This window comes from Erythranthe guttata, chromosome 14 (genome assembly GCF_056151865.1).
Source record: "Erythranthe guttata isolate IM_541 chromosome 14, IM_541, whole genome shotgun sequence".
In the NCBI taxonomy this organism is placed as follows: domain Eukaryota; kingdom Viridiplantae; phylum Streptophyta; class Magnoliopsida; order Lamiales; family Phrymaceae; genus Erythranthe; species Erythranthe guttata.
Genome location: NC_142546.1, coordinates 13,976,731 through 13,999,251, shown reverse-complemented (window position 1 = coordinate 13,999,251; position 22,521 = coordinate 13,976,731). Strand labels below are relative to the sequence as shown.

The window sequence follows — 22,521 nt, the reverse complement described above, 5'->3', positions numbered from 1 at the left end:
ACTTTTGATTTATTCGTTACCAACTTAACCATTGTTAGGTTATGATATTAATATTTTAAATTTATAAGTTGACTTAATATATGTCGTTATCATTATCAACATAATTTTATTTTATTTTAACATCAAGTAAGTGATTGTTGGTATTATTAATTAAGTTCGTTAAGCTAATGCTTGAGTCGTGCATGATGATCTTATCAAATTATTCATGGTAATTGTTTAATTAATAAACAAATTAATTTAATTAATTAATAATAATAATAATAATAATAATAATAATAATAATAATAATTAGGTTCGAATTAGTATAGCATCATAGTCTCACAATCAATCGTTTTTTTGGTGGTGTAGTTTTGTTTTAAATGTTTGTGGCTCTAAAAAGTCATCAAAGGCAACAAAAAAGATTTTTTTTAATCATTTCATTGGTGTTAATTAATCTTCAATTTGTGCAAAAAAAAAAAATCTTCAATTAGTAAAATACTTAAATAAATTTTTTTTTTTTTTCAAATATATTTTATTATTTACATTAATTGATTCGGAATTCAAGTGTCAAATAAAATATATTCAACCTAATTTATTGTATATCTTATTTAATCCTATAAATAATAATTAGTTAAGTACTATATAGAACTAATTTTAAACAATAAATAATTTCCATGGGTCACTTGCAACAACAACTATGTTGGTCGTCTCCTTTTTTTTTTTTTTTCTTTTTTTCTTTTTTCCTCTTATTAAAAGAAAAAGATTATTATAATATGAGGGGGTTGATAACATTCTATTTAAATTATTGCAAGTGCAATTATGCATATGGTTGACCAAAGTACAATACAAACTTCTCACAAAGACATGGTCAAACACGTTATCCAATATTGCCTAATAAAGTGAAAATTAAATGAATGAGATCGATTATTGATTTAGTTACGTTCGAATTTCCTTGTCAATAGTTGTTAGGTCGAAATTGTTGAATACAGTTAGCCTAATATTGTTTACGTCTCTTGTGTAATTTGGTAATTATTATACGAATTTAAGTTTACTCAGTTCACTTATATGATAATTAGCTACGTGTTCCTTCATTACCAAACAAAAAACAATAAATACATAAATGAATGAATGAGATTCGAATTAATACTTAGAAACTTAATTGAATTTGCAGTTCCAATCCCATTCCAAAAGATTTCGGGATTTCGGAAATTGGAATAGATTTCTTTTTTCCCCAAATATAAAACTTCCAAAATTTTATTTTTTATTCACCTATAATATAAAATACTGATATTATAAATATACTACTTAGAAAAAAATTGGAATTTTTGGAATACGAAATGAAAATATAATATTCTAAGATCAGAATTACATTATACAGGTAAACTTTTATTAATTAATACAATTGGGACTAGCAAAATTTTATTAATTTAACGAAATATTAAATTATCGAACTAATACTTTAATAGATTTTACCGAGTCGAAACCAGATGAAACTATTATTTAAACGAGGCTATTAATTTATCGAGTATTAATTTATTGACGTTCTAATGTAATTTCCACTAATAATGGTGGTTTATTACATTAATACCAAAGGGTATATGTATTGTAACTCTGTTCTTGATCAGCCAAACACGTTTTTCATAGTTTTAGGTAAATGCTAAATTTAATAAACACGTAACACAGAAAAGCAGACAAAATCAAACCAGACTTTTCTGCCATTGCTAATGATTTATTTCTTCTTCCTTGAATTTTCCTCTTTTTTTTTTTTTATTATTTAATTAATAAACGAATTTGGTATGCGTGTAATATATTAAATGTAAATGAAAATATAAATATATAAGCTGAAAATTTCAACTGTAATTGCTTGAGATTGTATATATCATTTCCCCACGCCTTCATCATGTATCTCTCTTCTTCTTCTTCTTCTTCTTCTTCGTCTTCTTCTTATCTGTCATTAGCAAAACAATATTGGTATTAGTCTTTTTCTTCTTCTTTTCTCTTCTTCTCTCCTCTTCCGTTCATTTCATGATTTCATCTGAGTTCTGAATCAAATTTGTCAAAGTCCAAAATCCTCAACTTGTGTAAGAAGTCAGAAAACAGGTACATCTCTCTCTCTCTCTCTCTCTCTCTCTCTCTCTCTCTCTGTTTTAATTAATTGTACGTGTGAGAACAGAGTTTCTATTACTAATTTTTTCTTTCTAAATGAAGTTTGATTCTTATGGAAATTATCTAAATGAAAATTTTGTGTCTCCTTCAGAATCAAGAAAAAAGGATATATATAGATACATATCTCAGAGCGTATATACATACATAAGTGATCAATCATGAGCAACCTAAAGCTAGCAGTGGAGGTTGTAAGGGCCCACAACCTCCTACCGAAAGACGGGCAAGGCTCGGCCAACGCCTGCGTCGAGCTCCACTTCGACGATCAGAAATTCCGAACAACCGTTAAGGAAAAAGATCTCGACCCGTTTTGGAACGAAACGTTCTACTTCAACGTATCGAACGCGATCGAGCTTCAAAACCTCACCCTCGAGGCATACGTCTACAACATCAACAACAAGGCCACCAACTCGAAATCCTCCCTCGGAAAAGTCCGTATAACCGGCACCTCCTTCGTACCCTACTCCGATGCCGTCGTTTTCAACTACCCTTTGGAACGAGGTGGCATCTTCTCTCGTTCGAGAGGCGAACTAGGTTTGAAAGTCTATATAATCGACGATCCCCGGATAACTTCTTCCTCGGCGGGGCCGCTTCCGAATATGGTGCCGCCTAATTCTTCTTCGTATTCGAGTTTGCATACGATTGAAGAACAATTGCCTTTGCCTCCTCAACGAGTCGAAGAGGTGATCCCCGATATTTCGGGTAGTAGAGGCAAAAAGGGGTCTCGGAGGACGTTGTATAATGTTTCGAACTCGAATAACGAACAACAACAACAACAACAACAACAGCAGCAGCAGCAACCCCCATTTTCGATGCAATCACATCAAACAATGCAATATGGGATTGATGAAATGAGAGGTGGGCCCCAAGTACCGCCAGGTGTACGCATGTATCCCGGTTCTTCGTCCCAGCCAACAGATTTCATGCTTAAGGAAACGAGCCCTGTTCTTGGAGGGGGTCAAGTTGTCGGGGGCGTGGTCAAACGTTCGGAGAAGAAGAAATCGAGCGTCTATGACCTAGTCGAGCCGATGCAGTTCCTATTTGTTCGGGTCGTGAAAGCTGCCGAACTACCCTCGATGGACCCCATGGGGAGCCTCGACCCCTACGTCGAGGTTCGTCTCGGAAACTACAAAGGGTTCACGCGGCATTTCGAGAAAACCAAGAATCCCGAGTGGAACACGGTGTTCACGTTCTCCAAGGATCGACTGCAGGCGTCGGTTCTCGAGGTCGTGGTTATGGATAAGGACTTGATAAAGGATGACTTTGTCGGGATCGTCAGGTTCGATCTCAACGAGATCCCGATGCGGGTCCCGCCGGATAGTCCGCTGGCTCCTGAGTGGTACCGTCTCGAGGATGAAAAGGGCGAAAAGGTCAAGAAAGGGGAGCTCATGCTTGCGGTTTGGATGGGCACACAAGCCGACGAGGCCTTCTCGGATGCTTGGCACTCGGACACGGCTAGCCCCGTCGACGGTTCGATCCCGTTGGCACACATCCGGTCGAAGGTGTACCACTCTCCGAGATTGTGGTACGTTCGGGTGAACGTGATCGAGGCGCAAGATTTGGTTTTATACGAGAGGAACCGGTTGCCGAACGTGCATGTGAAGGTGCAAATCGGGAGCCAAGTTTGGCGTACGAAGGCCGTGCAGGCGCAGACGGGGAACGCTTGGTGGAATGAGGATATGATGTTCGTTGCCGCGGAGCCGTTCGACGATCATTTAGTACTCTTAGTCGAGGATCGTGTGGGCCCCAACAAAGAAGAGATCCTAGGTAAGGTTTTCGTGCCGTTGGCTACCGTCGAGAGGCGGGCGGACGACCGGATTATCCACTCCAAGTGGTTCAACCTGCAAAAACCGAACACAACGGAAGTTGAGGAGCCGAAGAAGGACAAGTTCTCGAGTAGGGTCCACCTCAGAATCTGCCTCGACGGAGGGTATCATGTTCTCGATGAATCCACGCACTATAGTAGCGATCTTAGGCCCACGGCAAAGCAGCTGTGGAAGCCACCGATTGGCGTGCTCGAGCTAGGTATATTAAACGCGGACGCTCTTACACCGATGAAGACGAGAAACAACAGAGGAACTTCCGACACTTATTGTGTCGCAAAGTACGGTTTGAAATGGGTCCGAACGAGGACGATAACCGACAATTTGAATCCAAAGTACAACGAGCAATACACTTGGGAAGTATTCGACCCGTCCACGGTTCTCACTATCGGCGTCTTCGACAACAGTCTAATCGGCGAGAAGGGCCCCGCCAACGGCAATAACAAAGACGTCAAAATCGGAAAAGTTCGGATCAGAATCTCGACACTCGAAACGGGTAGGGTCTACACGCACTCCTACCCGTTACTAGTCCTCCACCCCTCGGGTCTAAAGAAGATGGGGGAGCTCCATCTGGCGATACGATTCTCTTGCACGTCGATGTTAAACATGATGTCGTTGTACTCGAGGCCGCTCTTGCCCAAAATGCACTATATAAGGCCGTTAAGCGTGGCGCAGCTTGATACGTTGCGCTACCACGCGGTCAACATACTGGCGGCTCGGCTGAGCCGAGCCGAGCCGCCTCTCAGGAAGGAGGTCGTCGAGTACATGACCGATGCTGACTCGCACCTTTGGAGCATGCGAAGGAGCAAGGCGAACTTTTTGAGGCTGATGTCGGTTTTCAACGGAATATTCTCCGTCGGGAAATGGTTCGGTGAGATTTGTGTGTGGAAGAACCCGATCACGACGGTTCTCGTTCACATTCTATTTTCCATGCTGATTTTTGTCCCCGAGTTGATTCTTCCGACCTTGTTTCTCTACATGTTCCTCATCGGAGCTTGGAACCATAGGTTTCGAGCGAAATACCCTCCTCACATGAACATAAGGTTGTCTTGTGCTGACTCAGCGCTGCCCGACGAGATCGACGAGGAGTTCGATACGTTCCCGAGTGGCCGGAGCTTTGACCTGGTCAGAATGAGGTACGATCGGCTCCGGAGCGTGGCTGGCCGGATCCAGACGGTGGTCGGTGATGTGGCGTCGCAGGGGGAGAGGATTCAGGCGGTGCTGAGCTGGCGGGACCCGCGTGCCACCGTGATTTTCATGGCTTTCTGTGTGGTGGCCGCTTTGGTTTTGTATGTTGTGCCGTTGCAGTTGTTGATCGTGGCAGCAGGAGCGTACGGTATGAGGCATCCTAAATTCCGGCACCGGCTGCCGCCCGTGCCCGTGAATTTTTTCCGGCGGCTGCCAGCTAGGACTGATAGCATGCTGTGAGTTTTCTGCAAGTTTGTTGAAAGTACTGTTTTTTTTTTTTTCTTTCCAAGATTTGTTGGGAGTGTACAAAAACTATATGATGTTACTGGATTTTCTATGTTGTTTACAAATAATAACTTTAGCAGAAAAAGCCAATAATTCTTAACAAATATATATGTAAGATTAGTACAACCTATGTCAGGTAAATAAGCAAAACATACTAAGAAAAAAAATAAAAAAATCCAATGTAGTTTTTCATCCAGATATTACTGGAAATAACTGTCGAAAAAGTCGAATAAACTATCAATTAGGCTTAAACATTAGCCGAAGAAACTAAATTCCCAAACGCACGATCCGCTGAATTTTCCTCGTCTTTCCCATCGTTAATTTTCGTCTTTGACACACGAGGCAACAAGCTCGCCACAATTACCTGGATTAAAAAAACAAGTATAATAAATAACAATGTCTGGAGCCAAACGAAACATAATGTAATAAGCATTTTTCTCGTGTAATAAGACGAATAAACTGTCGGAACATTTAAAAGATATACCTGAACAGGGCTAGCAGCAATCATAGCACCCTCAACTACACCACCTATGGCTAGCCCATCGGGACCCGCAAGAGTAAGATTCAGACGACCAACCGGCCCGTTTGAAGCATTGAAATCTTCGTTTGAAAACGAACCCGATAAGCTCAATATATCAAACCGCCCCTACAAAACACACACACACACACACACACACACACACACTTAGTGAAAAAAGACAATTCATTCAAAATATTTATCAACTTCAGTTGAGAAAAATAATCATGTTTCTTGTTTGCTAATTCAAGAATATCAAACAGCAAGAGTGTGTGTGTGTGTATTATATATATACCTCGTGTGTGATTGTCCCACTAGAAAATGAGACTCTCATATTCACGGCCGAAATGGCACCAATAGCCGATAAGACGACTGTGGCGGGCCGCCCTTGAGAAAATGTTAGTATCTTCCTTTTGACATCCTGCATAAAAAAAAAATTATAAAAAAATTCATAAAAGTATATATATATATATATATATATATATATATATATATATATATATATATATATATATATATATATATATATATAAAAGGATGTCTTTATGTGCATATGATTATTTAGAAATAGTTGATTGTATTTCCAATACATATATATTGAACTCGTATTTCGCCTATTGATATTCTTAATCTTAATGACTTAACATCACCAAAGCCTCGTAGCGAATTTATTGATTTTGAGAAAGATCACAAAATCAATCTTACGGGAAATGTCGTAATTAAACAATATGCATTGAAATTTGAAAGAAATGAAAAGTACTTAGTTACTAGATTGCACTTACTTCTCCCGTAGCAACATTGATGATATGTGGAACCATTTTTCCGGGCCCGTTAGGGACCGATCCTCCACCTGACCAAAAAAAAAAAAAAATCAACGAAATTTATCAGAAGCAACATTAACAAATCTCATATTACAATAAGATGTATGTCCGAATGCCAAGTCGAGAAACGGTAAATTGTTATATATATATTAAAACAATGAGCATTTATAGACCGACTAAATCTCGTATCCGACATTTGATACTTATATATATTCAATGGTTCGAAACATGCCTCTCCTCAGATTTATATCTTGAAAAAAAAAATGCAATTGATTATTATTTCAAAAGAAAATATTTGAATTCCTATTAAAGTATATCGAGTAGCAACGTAGACGAATCTAAACGCATTATTTTTCCATTCACATGTAAGATTCGGAAACAACCTGGAGATAATTCTTCACTTTCAATGAGTGCCCTGTGCATTTTTGCCACTAGCTCGATATTTGGTTGTGAACCCATCGAGAGAGAGAGAGAGAGAGAGAGAGAGAGAGAGAGAGAGAGAGAGAGAGAGAGAGAGAGAGAGAGACTTCTAGAGAGAGGGAAGAGAGAAGTACAGGAACAACCATCTTTACATTTAAAGAAAGAGAGATATAAGGTCTCAAGTGACGTGGTTTAATGAGGTGTCGGTATGTCATTCGTCCATTTATGCTATCATAACCGAGCTTTTATTACAGAGAAGGGCAGGACGGGGTGAGTCAGCAGCTGAGTGGCTCAAGTGACGTGTCTGCAACGTAACTTTCTAACAAACGCCACTTGTCATACACTATGTTACATACAAACCTATATGTGTTCATAAACCTATATGTGTTCATATAAAGACATACTCGATGCAATTTCCTAAAAAGATATTACATTGCATTGCATGCATTTGCTTCACTGTTAAGTTTCTCGTCATTGAATTATCTACGAATTAATTGCTCGACTCCGTAGCCCATTCTATGTGTACGTTTCTTGACAGTCGATAAGTTCCGGTTATGGAAAGTGCCCTTCTTTCCATCATGGATTATTTCCGTTACCAACTTGATTACACCTAATAAATTGCACGTGATCCAACGAACATTTTGCTAAATATCGAACGAGCTAATTTTATCAGAAGCTATACACTTTCACAAGTCCTATTTTGCTAATTTTCCTCGTACGAAAGTAGTGGACTTGATGAACATAACTCACTCGAGAATATACAATCGTATACATAAACATAAAAAAACAGAATCGATTTTCTTGACTAAAAAAAAAATTCAGAAAATTTACCGAGGGAAACAAGTTGCTGCTTTCGACCAGTGCCAGGTGGCCTTCCCCTCCTTTTCTGAGACGGTCTCAAAATCGGGACATGGCTCGAAGTGGAAGGCGACAGAGCCAACGAAACAGCTGCAGCAGAAGTACCTCTTCCGTATTTACGGGGCCTGCCTCTTTTCCTTCGAACGGGTTCGCCCTGCAGCATAGCGGGAGGCGGGCCCACACTAATAGCTTGAGGTGACATCATCGACGAGGCGTGCAGAGGCAATGTGGACCCCATTAGAGCTCCGTCGAGGTTGGATTGAAAGTGTTGATTCGAAAACGGATTCATTCTCGGCGAACTCTGTAAGCCCATTACGGATTCGGTTGTTTCTTGATGAAGGTAATACGGAGACGCGCCTTGTCGGTTCATAGCATCTCTTTGATCCATGGCGAGGGTGCAGTCTCGAATCGAGTCGCCGAAAATATTTAAAAATTACGAATAATCGGACAATTATTCGTTGGGCAAAAGTTGGTGATTAGGCATGTAAAACTTCAAGCATTCCTATACACGAACTGTACTTACAAAATAAGCAAAATCAAGACAACAGAAGAAAACTGAAATGTATGTTATTTACAAGTTTACTAAAGGGTTTTTAATTAGAGATAAAAACACACAATTCTATCTCACTCTAACCAAACAGTCCCTTAAATTGGTAAGCACAAAACCCTTCAAAAATGGGGGGGAAAATCACAAGCCCAGATCAAAAAAGGAAAGCAAACCCATGCAAGAAATTGCAAGTGGTGATTCTTCAAGGTAGCACCGCCTCAGAGGAATAAGCCGTTGATTGACTCAGCGCCGCCGCCGCCGCCGCCACCACAACGGTGGTGGATGAATTCATTCGTATCGGAGAGGTAGTGCATTTTATTGATTTCCATAAAAAAGCTTCCTTTCTCTCTCCCTTCTCTCTCTCTTCACTGTTTTCTCTCTCTAGAATTTTGGGTTTGTGTTTGCTGTGGGTGGTGTGTGATGAGGTGATAGAGCGAGGAGTGATGCGGGGTTGTAGAGAGAGATTGAAGAGAGAGAGAGAGAGAGAGAGAGAGAGAGAGGGAAAATCTTGATTAGGACAAAAGCAGAATTGAGCGCTTGGTGGATAATTCTCATCTTTATAGACGACTCAGATTTGGTTTCAATGTGATATGTCAAAGGTTAACACCCACCCGCAGGGTGGCGCGTGAGGTCACTTTAAAGAGAGAAAAGGAGTCCGAGCGCGTGGGGTTAATTAAGGGACAAAAAAGGTTGAAGAACAAAATTAAATAAATAAAAAAAGGGACAAGTACAGATAAATCCCCAACTCAAAAACAAACATACGGGTCAGTCACCAGTAATGTTTTACTAGCGGGTCAGTCCCTACAGCAAACATAAACATGCAGTTCAGTCTCTGACCCCAATTTTTTTCACTTTATACACTCTCTCTCCTCTCTCCTCTCTCCTCTTTCTTCTATTTCTTCTACACTCTCTCTCCTCTCTCCTTTTTCTTCCATTTTTTCTCTTATGTTTCTCTCTCCTCTTCCTTTCCTCATATTCTCTGTTACTACTTTTTGTTTTCCGACCGCGAAAAAAAACTGAAATTTCCCACAATGGCAGCAAATGGTGAATCAAAACCCATCGCCGCTGGTATTATTGGAAGTTGTCGGTACAGTGATTATCTGCACATCATTTCCATTAAGAATGATTCGACTTTTAAGGAGATCTATGAATCTATCTTAGTGAAGTGGAACGATATACATCCCGACAAATTAGTGCTCCAATACTTGGCTCCCCGTGAAAGAATGTTTGTCACACTGACTTCTGACGAAGACGTGGTGAATATGGTTACATTGCATTTGGTAATGCACATGAGTGTGGTCGACATTATGGTGAGCCGCACTGATGAACTTGATGGGCGTAGAAGGAGGACCCCCAGCAACGGGTATGCAGCCATTCTGTTTTGTATGCATTTTCAATTTGTTTATGTGATCATAGCATAGAATATAATACTACATAGTATCGTGTTACTACAGTGATAGTGTAGAATAACTAAGCTCGTAGTATCATATAAGGCTACTAATAGTATGGAATGATTGTATATCAAGTATCTTATAAATTGAGTTCTCGTATGCAAGCATTCCACTCAAAGGACTTATTTCAATTGTTACAATTTATTTGTAGTCCACTGTAATAATCCAATTTGTTTCATTGTTTTTGCATTTTCCAGTGAGTCTGTTAGTTCCAACAGTCCGTTGCAAATTGAGTACAATCCGGTTGGAGATTCAATTGATACATGGAGACATTGCATACGCGGGGAGAATCAAATTTTCAAAGATGCTAATGATTTTAGGTTTATGTTAAAAAATTACTGCATTGCTAACAATCGAACCTTTAAGTACAAGAAAAATGATCAACAAAAGATCATAGCCGTATGCATTGTTGAAAATTGCAAATGGAGGGTTTATGCATCAGTTCATAAATCAGACAAGTTATTCGGCATTCGCAAATGTATTCTTGAGCACAGTTGTGGTGATGCTACTCTTCGTACAAGTGGTCATCCCAAAGCCGATGCTACGTGGATTTCGCAACTTATGAAACAAAAATTGAGAGATGAGCCAGGTTACAAACCAATTGCTATTTTGAATGAGGTCCAAAGAAAGTACGGTGTGGAGCTTAAGTACTATACGGCGTGGAGAGGTAAGGAGAAAGCAATGTATGACATTCATGGGGATGAGTCGAGTTGTTATGATAAACTGAGACGTTATTGTCGTGCACTAAAACAGAATAACCCTGGTAGTTGTGCCGATTATGAGATTGACCCTCAAACTCAAAAGTTTCTTCGGATTTTTATTAGTTTTGGAAATTCTATTTTGGGTTTCCACCGTGGGTGTAGGCAAATGATATGTTTGGATGGGACTCATATTAAAAATAAGTACAAAGGTTGCTTACTTTCTGCTGTGTCCAAAGATCCAAATGATGAGTTATACACATTGGCCTATGCAATTGTTGATGCCGAGAATGATAGGAATTGGGAGTGGTTTTGTAATAAGCTGAAAGAGATTCTTGTTTATCACAATGGGGGTTTATTGAAAAATTACACAATTTTCTCTGATCGTCATTCGGGCTTATTAAAGCCATTCCACTGGTATTTCCTGGTAGCAACCATGCTTATTGTTTGCGACATTTGGAGGATAACTTTAGAACAAAGGTTCTAAGATCGTATCCATTGCACAACAAAGCATATTGGGTGAGTGTTCTACATAAGGCTGCAATTGCTCCTACTCGGCAAGAGTTTGAGGAACATATATCTCATTTAGTTCAATCAATGCCTCGTGCGGAATCATTTATCCGAGACTCTGATCCCAATCGTTGGGCCAATGCATACTTTTCTGGGGATAGATGGGGAATAATGAACAGTAACCAAGTTGAATGTTGGAATGGTTGGGTTAAAGATGAACGATCTTTGCTAGTTCCATCCATGATTGATATGATACGAATCAAAATAATGAAGATGATAGGTAATCGACGGGAAGATTCTTTAGTCATGGCTGGTACAGTGTGTCCAAGAGTTGAAAAGAGATTATTAATCAACTATACGGCCTCTCGCTTATTAAAATATACCAGATCCAGTGGTACGCGTTATGAGGTGTATGAAGAGGATAAGTCGTATGGTGTTGATTTAGAGACTAGGACCTGTACTTGCAAATCTTGGCAGTTGGATAAACTTCCGTGCAAACATGCATGTGCAGGTATTGAGTCGAAAGGATATTCGGTATTTGAATTTGTTGATCCTTGCTTCCGGGTTGATTTGTACAAAGAAGTATACAAGTACACAATTAATCCAATTCCTTCATTTGATGAGGAATTTGATTTGTACAATGCACAAACAAATCATGGCCCGGAAGATGTATTTATTAATCCACCTGCATCGAAAGCTCAACCAGGCCGTAGAAGGACGAAAAGAATTCCATCGCAAGTCGAAACCCGTGTTACGAAGTGTGCACGGTGTGGTAAACCTGGACATAATCGCCGTACGTGCAAACAACCAGTCCCGTAGCACTACTATGTTTCTACTTTCTTTTTATGTTGTTTGTACTTTGTTGACATGTACTTCGTACTATTTATCCATTTGTATGTACCATGATATGACTGTTTTAGTTACAATAGAGCGCACTGTTTTAGTTACAATAGTATTGTTGTTACGTTGATATGGTATAACGTACAACATAATATGGTTCACAGAAGAATAATAAGTGAATCGATTTGAATTTTATGACCGTTACAATAATATAGCCGTTATTTTTGTCGTCAGAACTTATAAAAAGCACGTCATTATGTTCATTTGCTTCTCATTCATGGCTTCTTCCAGTAGCAACTCTCAAAAGAGTAGCTTAAAATATAAAAAAGATAACTGCAAGCGTCGTGATTGTGGGAAAAAAACCATAATCATGGTTTCGGAGACAAGTTTGAATCCAGCGAGGCTATTTTATTGTTGCCCAGACCATGGCTATTCTCATTGGTGTGAGCCATTTGAAATTGGGCAAACTTTCTCCCACAACTATTCTCGATATGAAGAAAGTGAAGCTACGAGTGGATCGACGAACCAAGTTCATCGCGAAAGTAAAGTGAAGAATTCCAGAGATGAAGCGGGAGTAATTCAAAGTTTGATAGTGTTAAACCTAGTAATATTTGCAGTTTACATGATTTGTCAAACCTATGTATTGTTTCTTAACTAATCACCGTAACAATACAAGTTAAAAGTTAGTGTTGTGTATTGTAGCTCGTTAATCGTATTGTAATGTCAATGTGTAAGTACTTTGGGTACTTACAAATAAATTAACTCTATCGATGAATCAATTGTTGTTGTTCGTAAGAAATGTACTCATACAATATAGTGATAGTTATTGTTCTTCAACTGTTCTGTATATCATATTCACAACTCACGCATGGATCGTACAATATCTACGTATTATAGTTCCCACGATAAAGTCCTTATGTACTGTACTAATGGTACCCTTGTTATAGTACCATTTGGGGTCAACACGACCATAGAAAACCATCTCATCCCTCATTTATTCATTTTGTGACTCATTTACAAGAATTGAGACAACTTGGGAGTTGATAGGTATTGAATATGGTCACTTGTGATGAAAACAATCACTTATACACAAGGTTGTAAAAATCGGTAATCGGGTCCGAGTCGGTCAGGCACCGACTCACGATTAATCGGTGCGGCGGTGATTAATCGGTGATAAATCGGAAATAAATCGGTTTTTAAAATTTAATATAATATATTTGTAGATATTATTTATAAATACTCAAAACATAGATAAAAAATATTTAAACATAGTTATATCTCGATCATGTATATATTCTAATAACATAATTAAAGTTTAATAATAATAAGATCATAATACATAAATATCCTTATAAAATATAAATAAAAAGGCAATTTTTTTTGAATTTACATACATTCTTGGCATACATCATTAGTTCTTTAACAATAATAATTAACATAAACAAAATAAAGCATAAACTCATTTTTTTTTATTAAAATCCCAACTTTTATTTTGATTTATAAAAAAAAAAAAAAAAAAAAACCGATTTTTGACCGATTTTTTGCCGATTTTTGCCACCGAAGTTTGACCCGCCTTAAAGGTTTGACCGCCTCGGACCGCCTCAGACCGCCTCGGACCGCCTCAGACCGCCTCGGACCGCCTCAAACCGCCTCACAGGCAAAAAACCGATTTTTCAAACCTTTACACTAAAATCGTAAAGGTTTTGGACCGCCTCCGCCTCGGCGACCGATTAATCGGCCGCCTCGGCCGATTTTTAGAACACTGCTTATACATAGAAGCCTTGTACATTAGTAGTGTATCTTGTAAGGAATTCGATACATTTGTTCCTTTTTGGACGCCAAAGTCAAAACTAACCTGAAAAAACCTTACAACCTTAATTTAAAACATATTATATGTCTTTCCCACACTTATGGATCACAAATGTATAAAAAAATATCCAGCAATTCATGCCATCAATATTATGGTGTTGATTGGTCTAACGACTAGTATAATCGGTGGCGTGTATATGGATGGACGGAACCATTGTTTTGTATCTGTTTGCCCACGATATAGTACTGATGTACTTCACTAATAGTACCCTTGTTATAGTATCATTTGGGGTCAATACAACCATAGAAAACCATCTCATCCCTCATTTATTCATTTTGTGACTCATTTACAAGAATTGAAACAACTTGGGAGTTGATAGTTGTTGAATATGGTCACTTGTGATGAAAACAATCACTTATACATAGAAGCCTTGCACATTAGTAGTGTATCTTGTAAGGAATTCGATACATTCTTTCCATTTTGAACCCCAAAGTTAAAACTAACCTGAAAAAACCTTACAACCTTAATTTAAAACATATTTAATGTCTTTCCCAAACTTATGGATCACAAATGTGCAAAACAAATTTGAGCAATTCAAGTCATCAACATTATGGTATTCCTCATTTTAGGTAATGGTATAGATGGGGTAGGTTATACGCATCGACAAGAAACTAAAAGAGTATTAAAAACTAATTTGCAAAACACTTACACTATTCAAAATAGGTGTCACAACACCACAAAAAGGGGACAAGTTTTAAAACCATCATCGCACGCAAACACTAATCTAAAAGTACTTGTTCATGACAATCACAACCCAAAAACACCCATAAAACAGATTGTTCAAAAATAATAAAAAATAATCAAAAATAATTTTAAAAATTGTTCAAAATATGTTCAAAGCATCAGCATCTACTGCCTCTCTATCCACGCCTTGGTGCTTTAAGAAAACAAGTGCTAGTTTTGGACGGAGTTTTTTGATCAAGCAAGTTTTCGCCTTTTTCCAAGTCTCAGCGTCATCTCTAGCATGGCAATATGCCCACATGCAGACAAAAATCCCGCAATCATCATTCCCTTCTTGTTGTCTGCATCCTTCTACCCATTCGAAGGATGCAGACATGTGAAGGTATATCCAACGCGGTTTTATTTTCAATCACCCTGCTATAATAACTCGCCTACAAAAATATACTATTATATTAGTATACATGTATTTTCATTACCATATTGCAGTACCGTTCAATCACAGTACCCAAACTATGGATTAATAAAACATATACCACATTCCCCAATATATAAATTAAAGAAGTAATCATCGATTTAAGGACTTACGGTATAATTTGCAATTCCTGGGCTCGTCGGAGAATGGGCTAGGGAGTTCCAATGCCGAAAAACTTTTTCGTTTGGGTCCAATACAAGCAAGAACCAGTGATCTTTGGGATTTATAGGTATCATAACATATTTTTTGCTGTAGAGACGTGCTATTCCAAGCTTCTCAACTGCGGTAGATCCAAAATATGTTAAGCTCTTTAAAAAGGTATTCAACTCTGTATCACCCATCTTTCTGAAGTCCATTCGATCTCGTGCCAGTATCTCATACTACGAAACATGATAAAAAAATATAAGATAAACCAGTATACACAGAATGCAACATATTTGTTAAACCAGTATACACAGAATGCAACATATTTGTTAAATCAGTTTATACCTGGGCAGGGGTCTCGAGATAATCAATCTCATGCCCATGTTCATCCATGATCGCTTCAGAATTTAACAGGCTCATGTATATGTCGATGTGCTCCCCACTCAGATGCTGATCAAACAAAAGATCGCACATATGCTTTCCAGTCAATACGTTTGGGCCTCTTTCGATCACAATTGCACTACAATAGAAATAAACATGCACTATTTGTTTAGTACGCCGATACTACATAAGAAGTTATTATATACCAAATGTTCAGTAAGTTAGTGATTTTACCTCAAATCAACATCAACGAGGTACCCATCCAGTACTGCCCTCTCTACATCAGTAAGCTCATCTCGACATACATAGTCTGTTCTCCCCTGGTACGTAGAATTATCTACGACAACCTATATCCAAAGGAATCATTAGTGATAATAGTAATAACAACAACAATAATAATAATAATAATAATAATAATAATAATAATAATAATAATAATAATAATAATAATAATAATAATAATAATAATAATAATAATAATAATAATAATAATAATAATAATAATAATAATAATAATAATAATAATAATAATAATAATATTAATAATAATAATAATAATAATAATACTTATTATTAAATTATAAGGCATAATTACTGTTGTGGGCAGTTTAGCAGAGACTACGCTGCTTTCTTGTCCTCGACTCTTTCTTCTTCGATTGTCTTCTCTTGCCTTCGACCTTCTCTCCCTCTCCATGTTCAGTACTTTTATCAAGGTTTCTTCTTCTTCTTCTTGTTGTTCTCCTTCTTTCTCATTTTTTTCCTCATCTCCAAGTTCTTCAACAGCATTAAAAATTTTATCTTCCTCCTCCACTTCCTTTTTCCCTTCATCTTGCTTCTCTTCCTCTTCCTCTTCCTCCTCTTCCTCTTAAAAAATAAGAGCTCTTCTTCTCTTCTTCTTCCCCTCTGTCTCTTCCAATCTCACATTCTTCCTATTCACTTGTTGTGCATTTCCAAAATGCTGCTGCAGTTCACATAAAATAAACAATGATTAGTGTAATAAAACAACATCACGTTGGTTTACAAATGGGACATGTCCATCTCATTAATAGTACTCTTCACTTACACGCCTGACTTAGACTTTTCCACCGACCTCCAAAGCTGCAACAATAGGACCAGATAGTTCTTCCACAGGTGAAACCAAAAACTTTCTCTCTTCTATGTGCACGGAGAATGATATCACCTAATAAACATATAGACAAATTGTACATTAGTTTATTACGTAAGAAAATAACACAATGAAAATGCATAAATCAAAATTGTTACCTTGTCTGGTGTGAGTTCTCTAAAAAGATGTTTAGCCTGACATTCATCGGCTGGTATTTTAGAGTCGGACCATCGAAAAAATCTTGGGTATTCGAAAACGCTTATTGCGAATCCCAAAGAAGTGATCCTTTCACTCACCCATGCCAACAACCCAATGGTGCAACCATCAAAATACCCTCCTGCCCCAGCCAAGTGTGCCTCAATATTTTCAATGAGCACATCATACACCAACTTTCCCCATGCAAAATCTCCTACGCGCTCCAATTTGTCAACATGTGGATAAACGTACCTCGGCAGTTGAAAGTTGCCCTTTGGCAATAAGAAAGTATTGCAAGCGAAAATAATGTACAACCTACAAAAATCCTCAATTGATTGTTGGTCGGTCCTAACAGCATACTCTTCCAATTTTTCAGCAATTTGATGACGCTTTACTTGGGTCAATTTGCCCCAAAAAACACGTCTAATGAAAGGAGTTTCTATTTCCAGGTTTTTATCGATGGGTATCCCCTTAAACTGTAGTCCCATCATGATGCAGAACTCCCTAGGATCAAAGACGACAGGGATAGTTTTACCTCCAAACCAGAACGTACGTGTCTCCACGTTGTATGTCTTCTTCAACAGAACAGACACCTTTAAGAAACTATGGTATATCTTAGGCATGTTTAAGAAATGCCCGAAAGGATTTTCCTCCAATGCAGCATAGTGTCTGGCCGTCATCATAGTTTAATTATGTCGATTTGTTCTTTGAAGGCGCTAGGAGAGCACCTGCATGCTTGTTGGGCGTCATCATCTGCAAGTGTATTACGATTATAAAGGAAAAACAATAATCAGAAAAAATACAATTGTAAGATAACAATGGTACTATGTAGGTATTGTAATTATACCGTCACTATATTGTATCAATACCATACACCTACAGTACTTATACTATTGGGCAATACGACATATACTATTTAATTACATCAGAAGAACTGCCATTACCTTTTTTTATACCTTCTAACTACAATAGCACTACCGTTGTGTAGTAAGACTTATATTATTTAAACACATCTAATGCCCAAAATCAAACCTTGTTATGACAAAAAGTGATTTGGGAAAATACTAATATTTCAGACGAATGATACCCAAGAGCGAAAGTGTTCAAAATCATGCAATTCCACAGAAAATGAACAATTTTTGCAAGCATAAAAAAGAAAACAACATTTTATTGGAACCAGTTGTTCGATTTTTTTATTTCAGAAAACCCCAATCTCGCCGTTGGGTACTACCCACTACTGAAAATGTTCAAAATCATTCAATATGAGAACATGCAGTTTGTTTTTTGCTAACAGCAACAAAAAACAACAACAAATTTCATTATCGATTCCTGAAAAAAAAAAAAAAAAAAAACCTTGCTTCTCCTTCCCCTTGTTTGTCTTCACCATTCTTCTACTTCGAAAATTATTACTTTAGTTTCCTGTCTACTTTCCGCCTTGTTGGAGTTATTTATACAAGCAAACAAAAACCGAAAAATCTGAAGAATCGCTTGCACGAAGAAAAACTGTCCGAAACCGCTGAGGAAATGGTTCGAAAATTGAATGACAACGGATAGTTGAAAGGTATGGAGCGTGATTCTCAACCGGCGCGTGAAAAGTAGGTGAAAAGTTGTGTCAGAATTTGCAGGTAATTTCAAAATAAAGTGAAGGGTTTTTCGGTCTTTGCACACCAGTTAGGGAGTTAAGTGCATATTTATGTTTGATTTAGGGTCCAATACGCTTAAAATATGTTGTTGGGGACTGACCCGCACTTTATGTTTGGGTTTAGGGATTTATCCGTATTTTTTTTCCCACTTGCCCTTGGAAATTTCCATTTTTGCACTTTCCTTTTAGAAATTAAATAAAAATAAAAAAGGGGAAACTACAGATAAAACCCTAATCCAAAACACAAAACACAGATCAGTCCCTAGGTAGTTTTCCCAAGCAAATCAGTCCCTACTCACGCGCCTAACATGCAGATGAGTCCCTAATAAAATGTGCAAATACTAAAATACCCTTTACTTTTTACTAATTTTACATAACTTATTTTCAACCTCCAACGCGCCGTTTGTGTTACACGCTCTTTGCCCGTTACATTTCAAAAATCAAACAACAAGAAATAAGCTAAAAAGGCACAGAAAAAACCACCGTTCAGTTTATACCCCCATTTCCAAATAAAGAAAAAACAGAGAAGAAACGAAGAACAAAGAAACAACAAAGAAGGAAGAAACAACGAAGCACGAAGAATCAACAAAACGCAGAAAAATAATAAAGCGAAAGGAAAAATAAAAATAAACAAACCCATTTCTAGACAATGGTGAAGCAGGGTAAACAACAAGGTTTGATTTTTTTTTTTCTATTTTTTTCATTTTCTTAGAAACAGACCCATTTGGGTGTTGCTTAAGCTTGCAAAAAGGTTTATTTGTTGTAGAATTGCATGATTTTGAACATATCAACTCATGGGTATTATGCCTCGACTTTATTCGGTGTTTCCCCTAATCATTAAATCGGTTTCAATATCTGTTGTTTTATTGTTTGGGTTTGCAAAGATCATTTGTTTATTGTCGAATTTCATGATTTTGTACCACTTTCCTCCTGGGTATTATTCTTCGGTGACATTAGCATGTCCCCAAAGCATTTTGAGTCCTAACAAGGGTTTCATATAGGATATGGGAAAGAGGCTTACTGTATTTTTCGTACTGGTTCTATAGTATGTGTCATGCGCAGTAATGGTATTAATAGTGCATTTAGATGGTATTGACACATGGTACTCAAAGTACTGTCCTGAAAGCATTTAGTCCTAATAATGGTATTGCTCTTGACTTCGGACGGTATTAACACAAGGTACTGGAAGTATAATGTTTGATGGTTCTGTAGTATGTGTCATATGCCACAATAGTATTGCTAGTGGCTTTGAATGGTATTCCTGGTGACTTTGGATGGTATTGACTCAAGGTACTGGAAGTATAATGCTTGATGGTTATGTAGTATGTGTCATTTGCCACAATAGTATTCCTGGTGACTTTGGATGGTATTGACACAAGGTACTGGAAGTATAATGCTTGATGGTTATGTAGTATGTGTCATTTGCCACAATAGTATTGCTAGTGCATTTGAATGGTATTGCTAGTGACTTTGGATGGTATTGACACATGGTACTGGAAGTATAATGTTTGATGGTTCTGTAGTGTGTCATATGCCCCAATAGTATTGCTAGTGCCTTTGAATGGTATTGTTGATGCATTCGAATGGTATTGACAAAGGGTACTAGAAGTATAATGTTTGATTTCAATGTAGTATGTGTCATATGCAACAATGGTATTGAACGAAATTACTGGAAGTACTAGTAGTGGAACTTTATAGTACGTTGTATTTGTTATAATTGTACTTTTATGTGTATGAATTACGGCTTGTTTGTCTGCTTGTAGGCATATTGTCATGCTGTAGACATACATATATTTGGTTTAAGGCAAAAACTTGCGATATCAAAATACTTCGCCCTAAACTAGCAATTATCTTTCTGTGGTATCGGGGAGTAGAAGTGGAAGCTAAAGATGAAAGAGATGTAGCGCTATTGTGAAAAATCTGGGAGTGGAAGTGTTTTGGGGTTTTGTGGTTTTTGTGTTTTTTTCTTTTTCATAAACAGATGAATGTGTTTTTGTGCCATAAACAATCTGTCATTTTGTAGTAGAGCTAATAATACTATTGGTTAACTCTACTCGTACTTTTCCATTGTATACATCGTATTATATATTTCGATGAATTGTACCTACCTTTTGAACACATGGTACTTTATTTTGCGATGAATTGAGTTTGTATAAAGAATATAAGCGTACCATAAAAATGAGCAACATATACTTTCTAGTCTATTCGATGATACCTTGTACTTACTTGATGAACAACGCGTACTATATTCACGAATAACCTGTACTTCAGATGTGTATTCACGAAAAACTTATATTTTCCTCAAATGTTACCATAATCGATGTTGATCGACTCCCCCATTGTCTCTATTCATTTTTAATAGTCTTAAAATGAAGAATTGTGTCTTAAAATGCGATTATATGGATGCATTGGCCCCACAATAATATATAGAGTGTAACAATACCATATGAATGGCAAACACATACTTTCTCAGTGAACAAAGCGTACCATATTCACGACAAACTTGTACTTCACATGTGTATTCACTGTACTTACTTGATGAACAAAGAGTACCATATTTTGTGATGAATTGAATTGTACCAATTTCATTGACACTTTAATGATCAATAAGTATGGGAGATGCATAAATTATGTTTTATATGATTATTCTAAGGTAGGTGAACATTATTGTTGTGTTTGGAATACAAGATCCAATAAATATGTTGAATTTCATACATGATACTCATATACTATACAAGATACTCATATAAATGTACAATGCGCAAGTGTAAAATTAATATTTTCCTCAAATGTTACCATAATCGATATTGATCGACTCCCACATTGTCTCTATTCATTTTTAATAGTCTTAAAATGAAGAATTGTGTCTTAAAATGTGATTATATGGATTCATTGGCCCCACAATAATATATAGAGTGTAACAATACTATATGAATGCAAAACATATACTTTATCAGTGAACAGAGCGTACTATATTCACGAATAACCCAAACTTTACCAGCTAATACATTGTACTTATTTGGTGAACAAAGCGTACTATATTCACGAATAACCCAAATTTTACCAGCTAATACATTGTACTTATGTGGTGAACAAAGCGTACTATATTCACGAATAACTCGAACTTTACCAGCTTATACATTGTACTTATTTGGTGAACAAAGCGTACTATATTCACGAATAACCTAACTTTACCGTACTCTTATGTTCACTAATTAAACAACAGTACATAGGTTTTACATAGCATGTAGACTACAAATATTATTAGATTCAACACTATCAAACTATGAACTACTCCACCTTCAGAATTGCAATTCTTCACTTCACTTCTTGATGGACTTGGTTCATCGACGCACTTGTAGCTTCATTTTCTTCATGATTTGAGTTGTTGTGGGAAAAAGTTTGCCCAACTTCAAATGGTTCACACCAATGGGAGTAGCCATGGTGTGGGCAACAGTAAAATAAACTTCCGGGATTCGAAATAGTTTCTGAAACCATGATTATTGTTTTCTTCCCACAATCGAGACGCTTATATTTCCTTTTTTTGTATTTTAACTCACTCATTTGAGTGGTGCTACTCGAAGAAGCCATGAATGAGAAACAAACGAGTCTATGTGTCATTTATGATCATATTACGACTTGATTACTTCTGACAATAAGCAACGGCTATATCAGTTTCTAACGGTCATAAATTGAGTAAGTCATACCATCTTATCTCATAGATAATACCATGGGTAAATTAAATCAGTACATTTATACCGACAATGATAAACAATCAGCCAACATAAGACATACCATCATATCCCATAGATAATACCATGCGTAAATAAAATCAGTACCTTTATACTGAAAATGATAAACCATCAAGCAACAATAGTCATACCATCATATCGCATATCTAATACCATGTGTAAATAAAAATAGTACCATT

The 22,521-nt window shown here is 37.2% G+C and overlaps 3 protein-coding genes and 1 pseudogene across 4 annotated transcripts; 2 read left to right on the top strand and 2 right to left on the bottom strand.

Annotated features, from left to right (window-relative positions):
• The first annotated feature begins 1,606 nt into the window (after window positions 1–1,606).
• LOC105960547 (FT-interacting protein 3) lies at window positions 1,607–5,523 on the top strand. Its single transcript, XM_088812881.1, has 2 exons — window positions 1,607–2,079; window positions 2,237–5,523. The coding sequence occupies exon 2, from the start codon at window positions 2,304–2,306 to the stop codon at window positions 5,391–5,393; it is 3,090 nt and encodes a 1,029-aa protein (XP_088669007.1). The 5' UTR covers window positions 1,607–2,079; window positions 2,237–2,303; the 3' UTR covers window positions 5,394–5,523.
• On the bottom strand, window positions 5,511–9,196 carry LOC105960548 (AT-hook motif nuclear-localized protein 11). Of its 2 annotated transcripts, none has more exons than XM_088812882.1 (5): window positions 8,028–9,196; window positions 6,738–6,805; window positions 6,251–6,376; window positions 5,923–6,084; window positions 5,511–5,802 (listed from the first exon to the last, which is right to left on the bottom strand). In XM_088812882.1, the coding sequence occupies exons 1-5, from the start codon at window positions 8,440–8,442 to the stop codon at window positions 5,686–5,688; spliced, it is 888 nt and encodes a 295-aa protein (XP_088669008.1). In that variant the 5' UTR covers window positions 8,443–9,196; the 3' UTR covers window positions 5,511–5,685. The 2 variants fall into 2 exon arrangements, with proteins under 2 accessions (XP_088669008.1, XP_012840190.1); XM_012984736.2 differs by having other exon boundaries at window positions 6,738–6,800; window positions 8,026–9,025.
• Window positions 9,197–9,514: 318 nt separating this feature from the next.
• On the top strand, window positions 9,515–12,148 carry LOC105960504 (uncharacterized; annotated as a pseudogene).
• Window positions 12,149–14,888: 2,740 nt separating this feature from the next.
• Window positions 14,889–17,150, bottom strand: LOC148765248 (uncharacterized). Its single transcript, XM_088812720.1, has 5 exons — window positions 16,244–17,150; window positions 15,883–15,995; window positions 15,613–15,787; window positions 15,237–15,503; window positions 14,889–15,002 (listed from the first exon to the last, which is right to left on the bottom strand). Exons 1-5 carry the CDS (start codon window positions 16,340–16,342, stop codon window positions 14,889–14,891), a joined length of 768 nt encoding a protein of 255 aa, XP_088668846.1. The 5' UTR covers window positions 16,343–17,150.
• Between the last annotated feature and the right edge of the window lie 5,371 nt (window positions 17,151–22,521).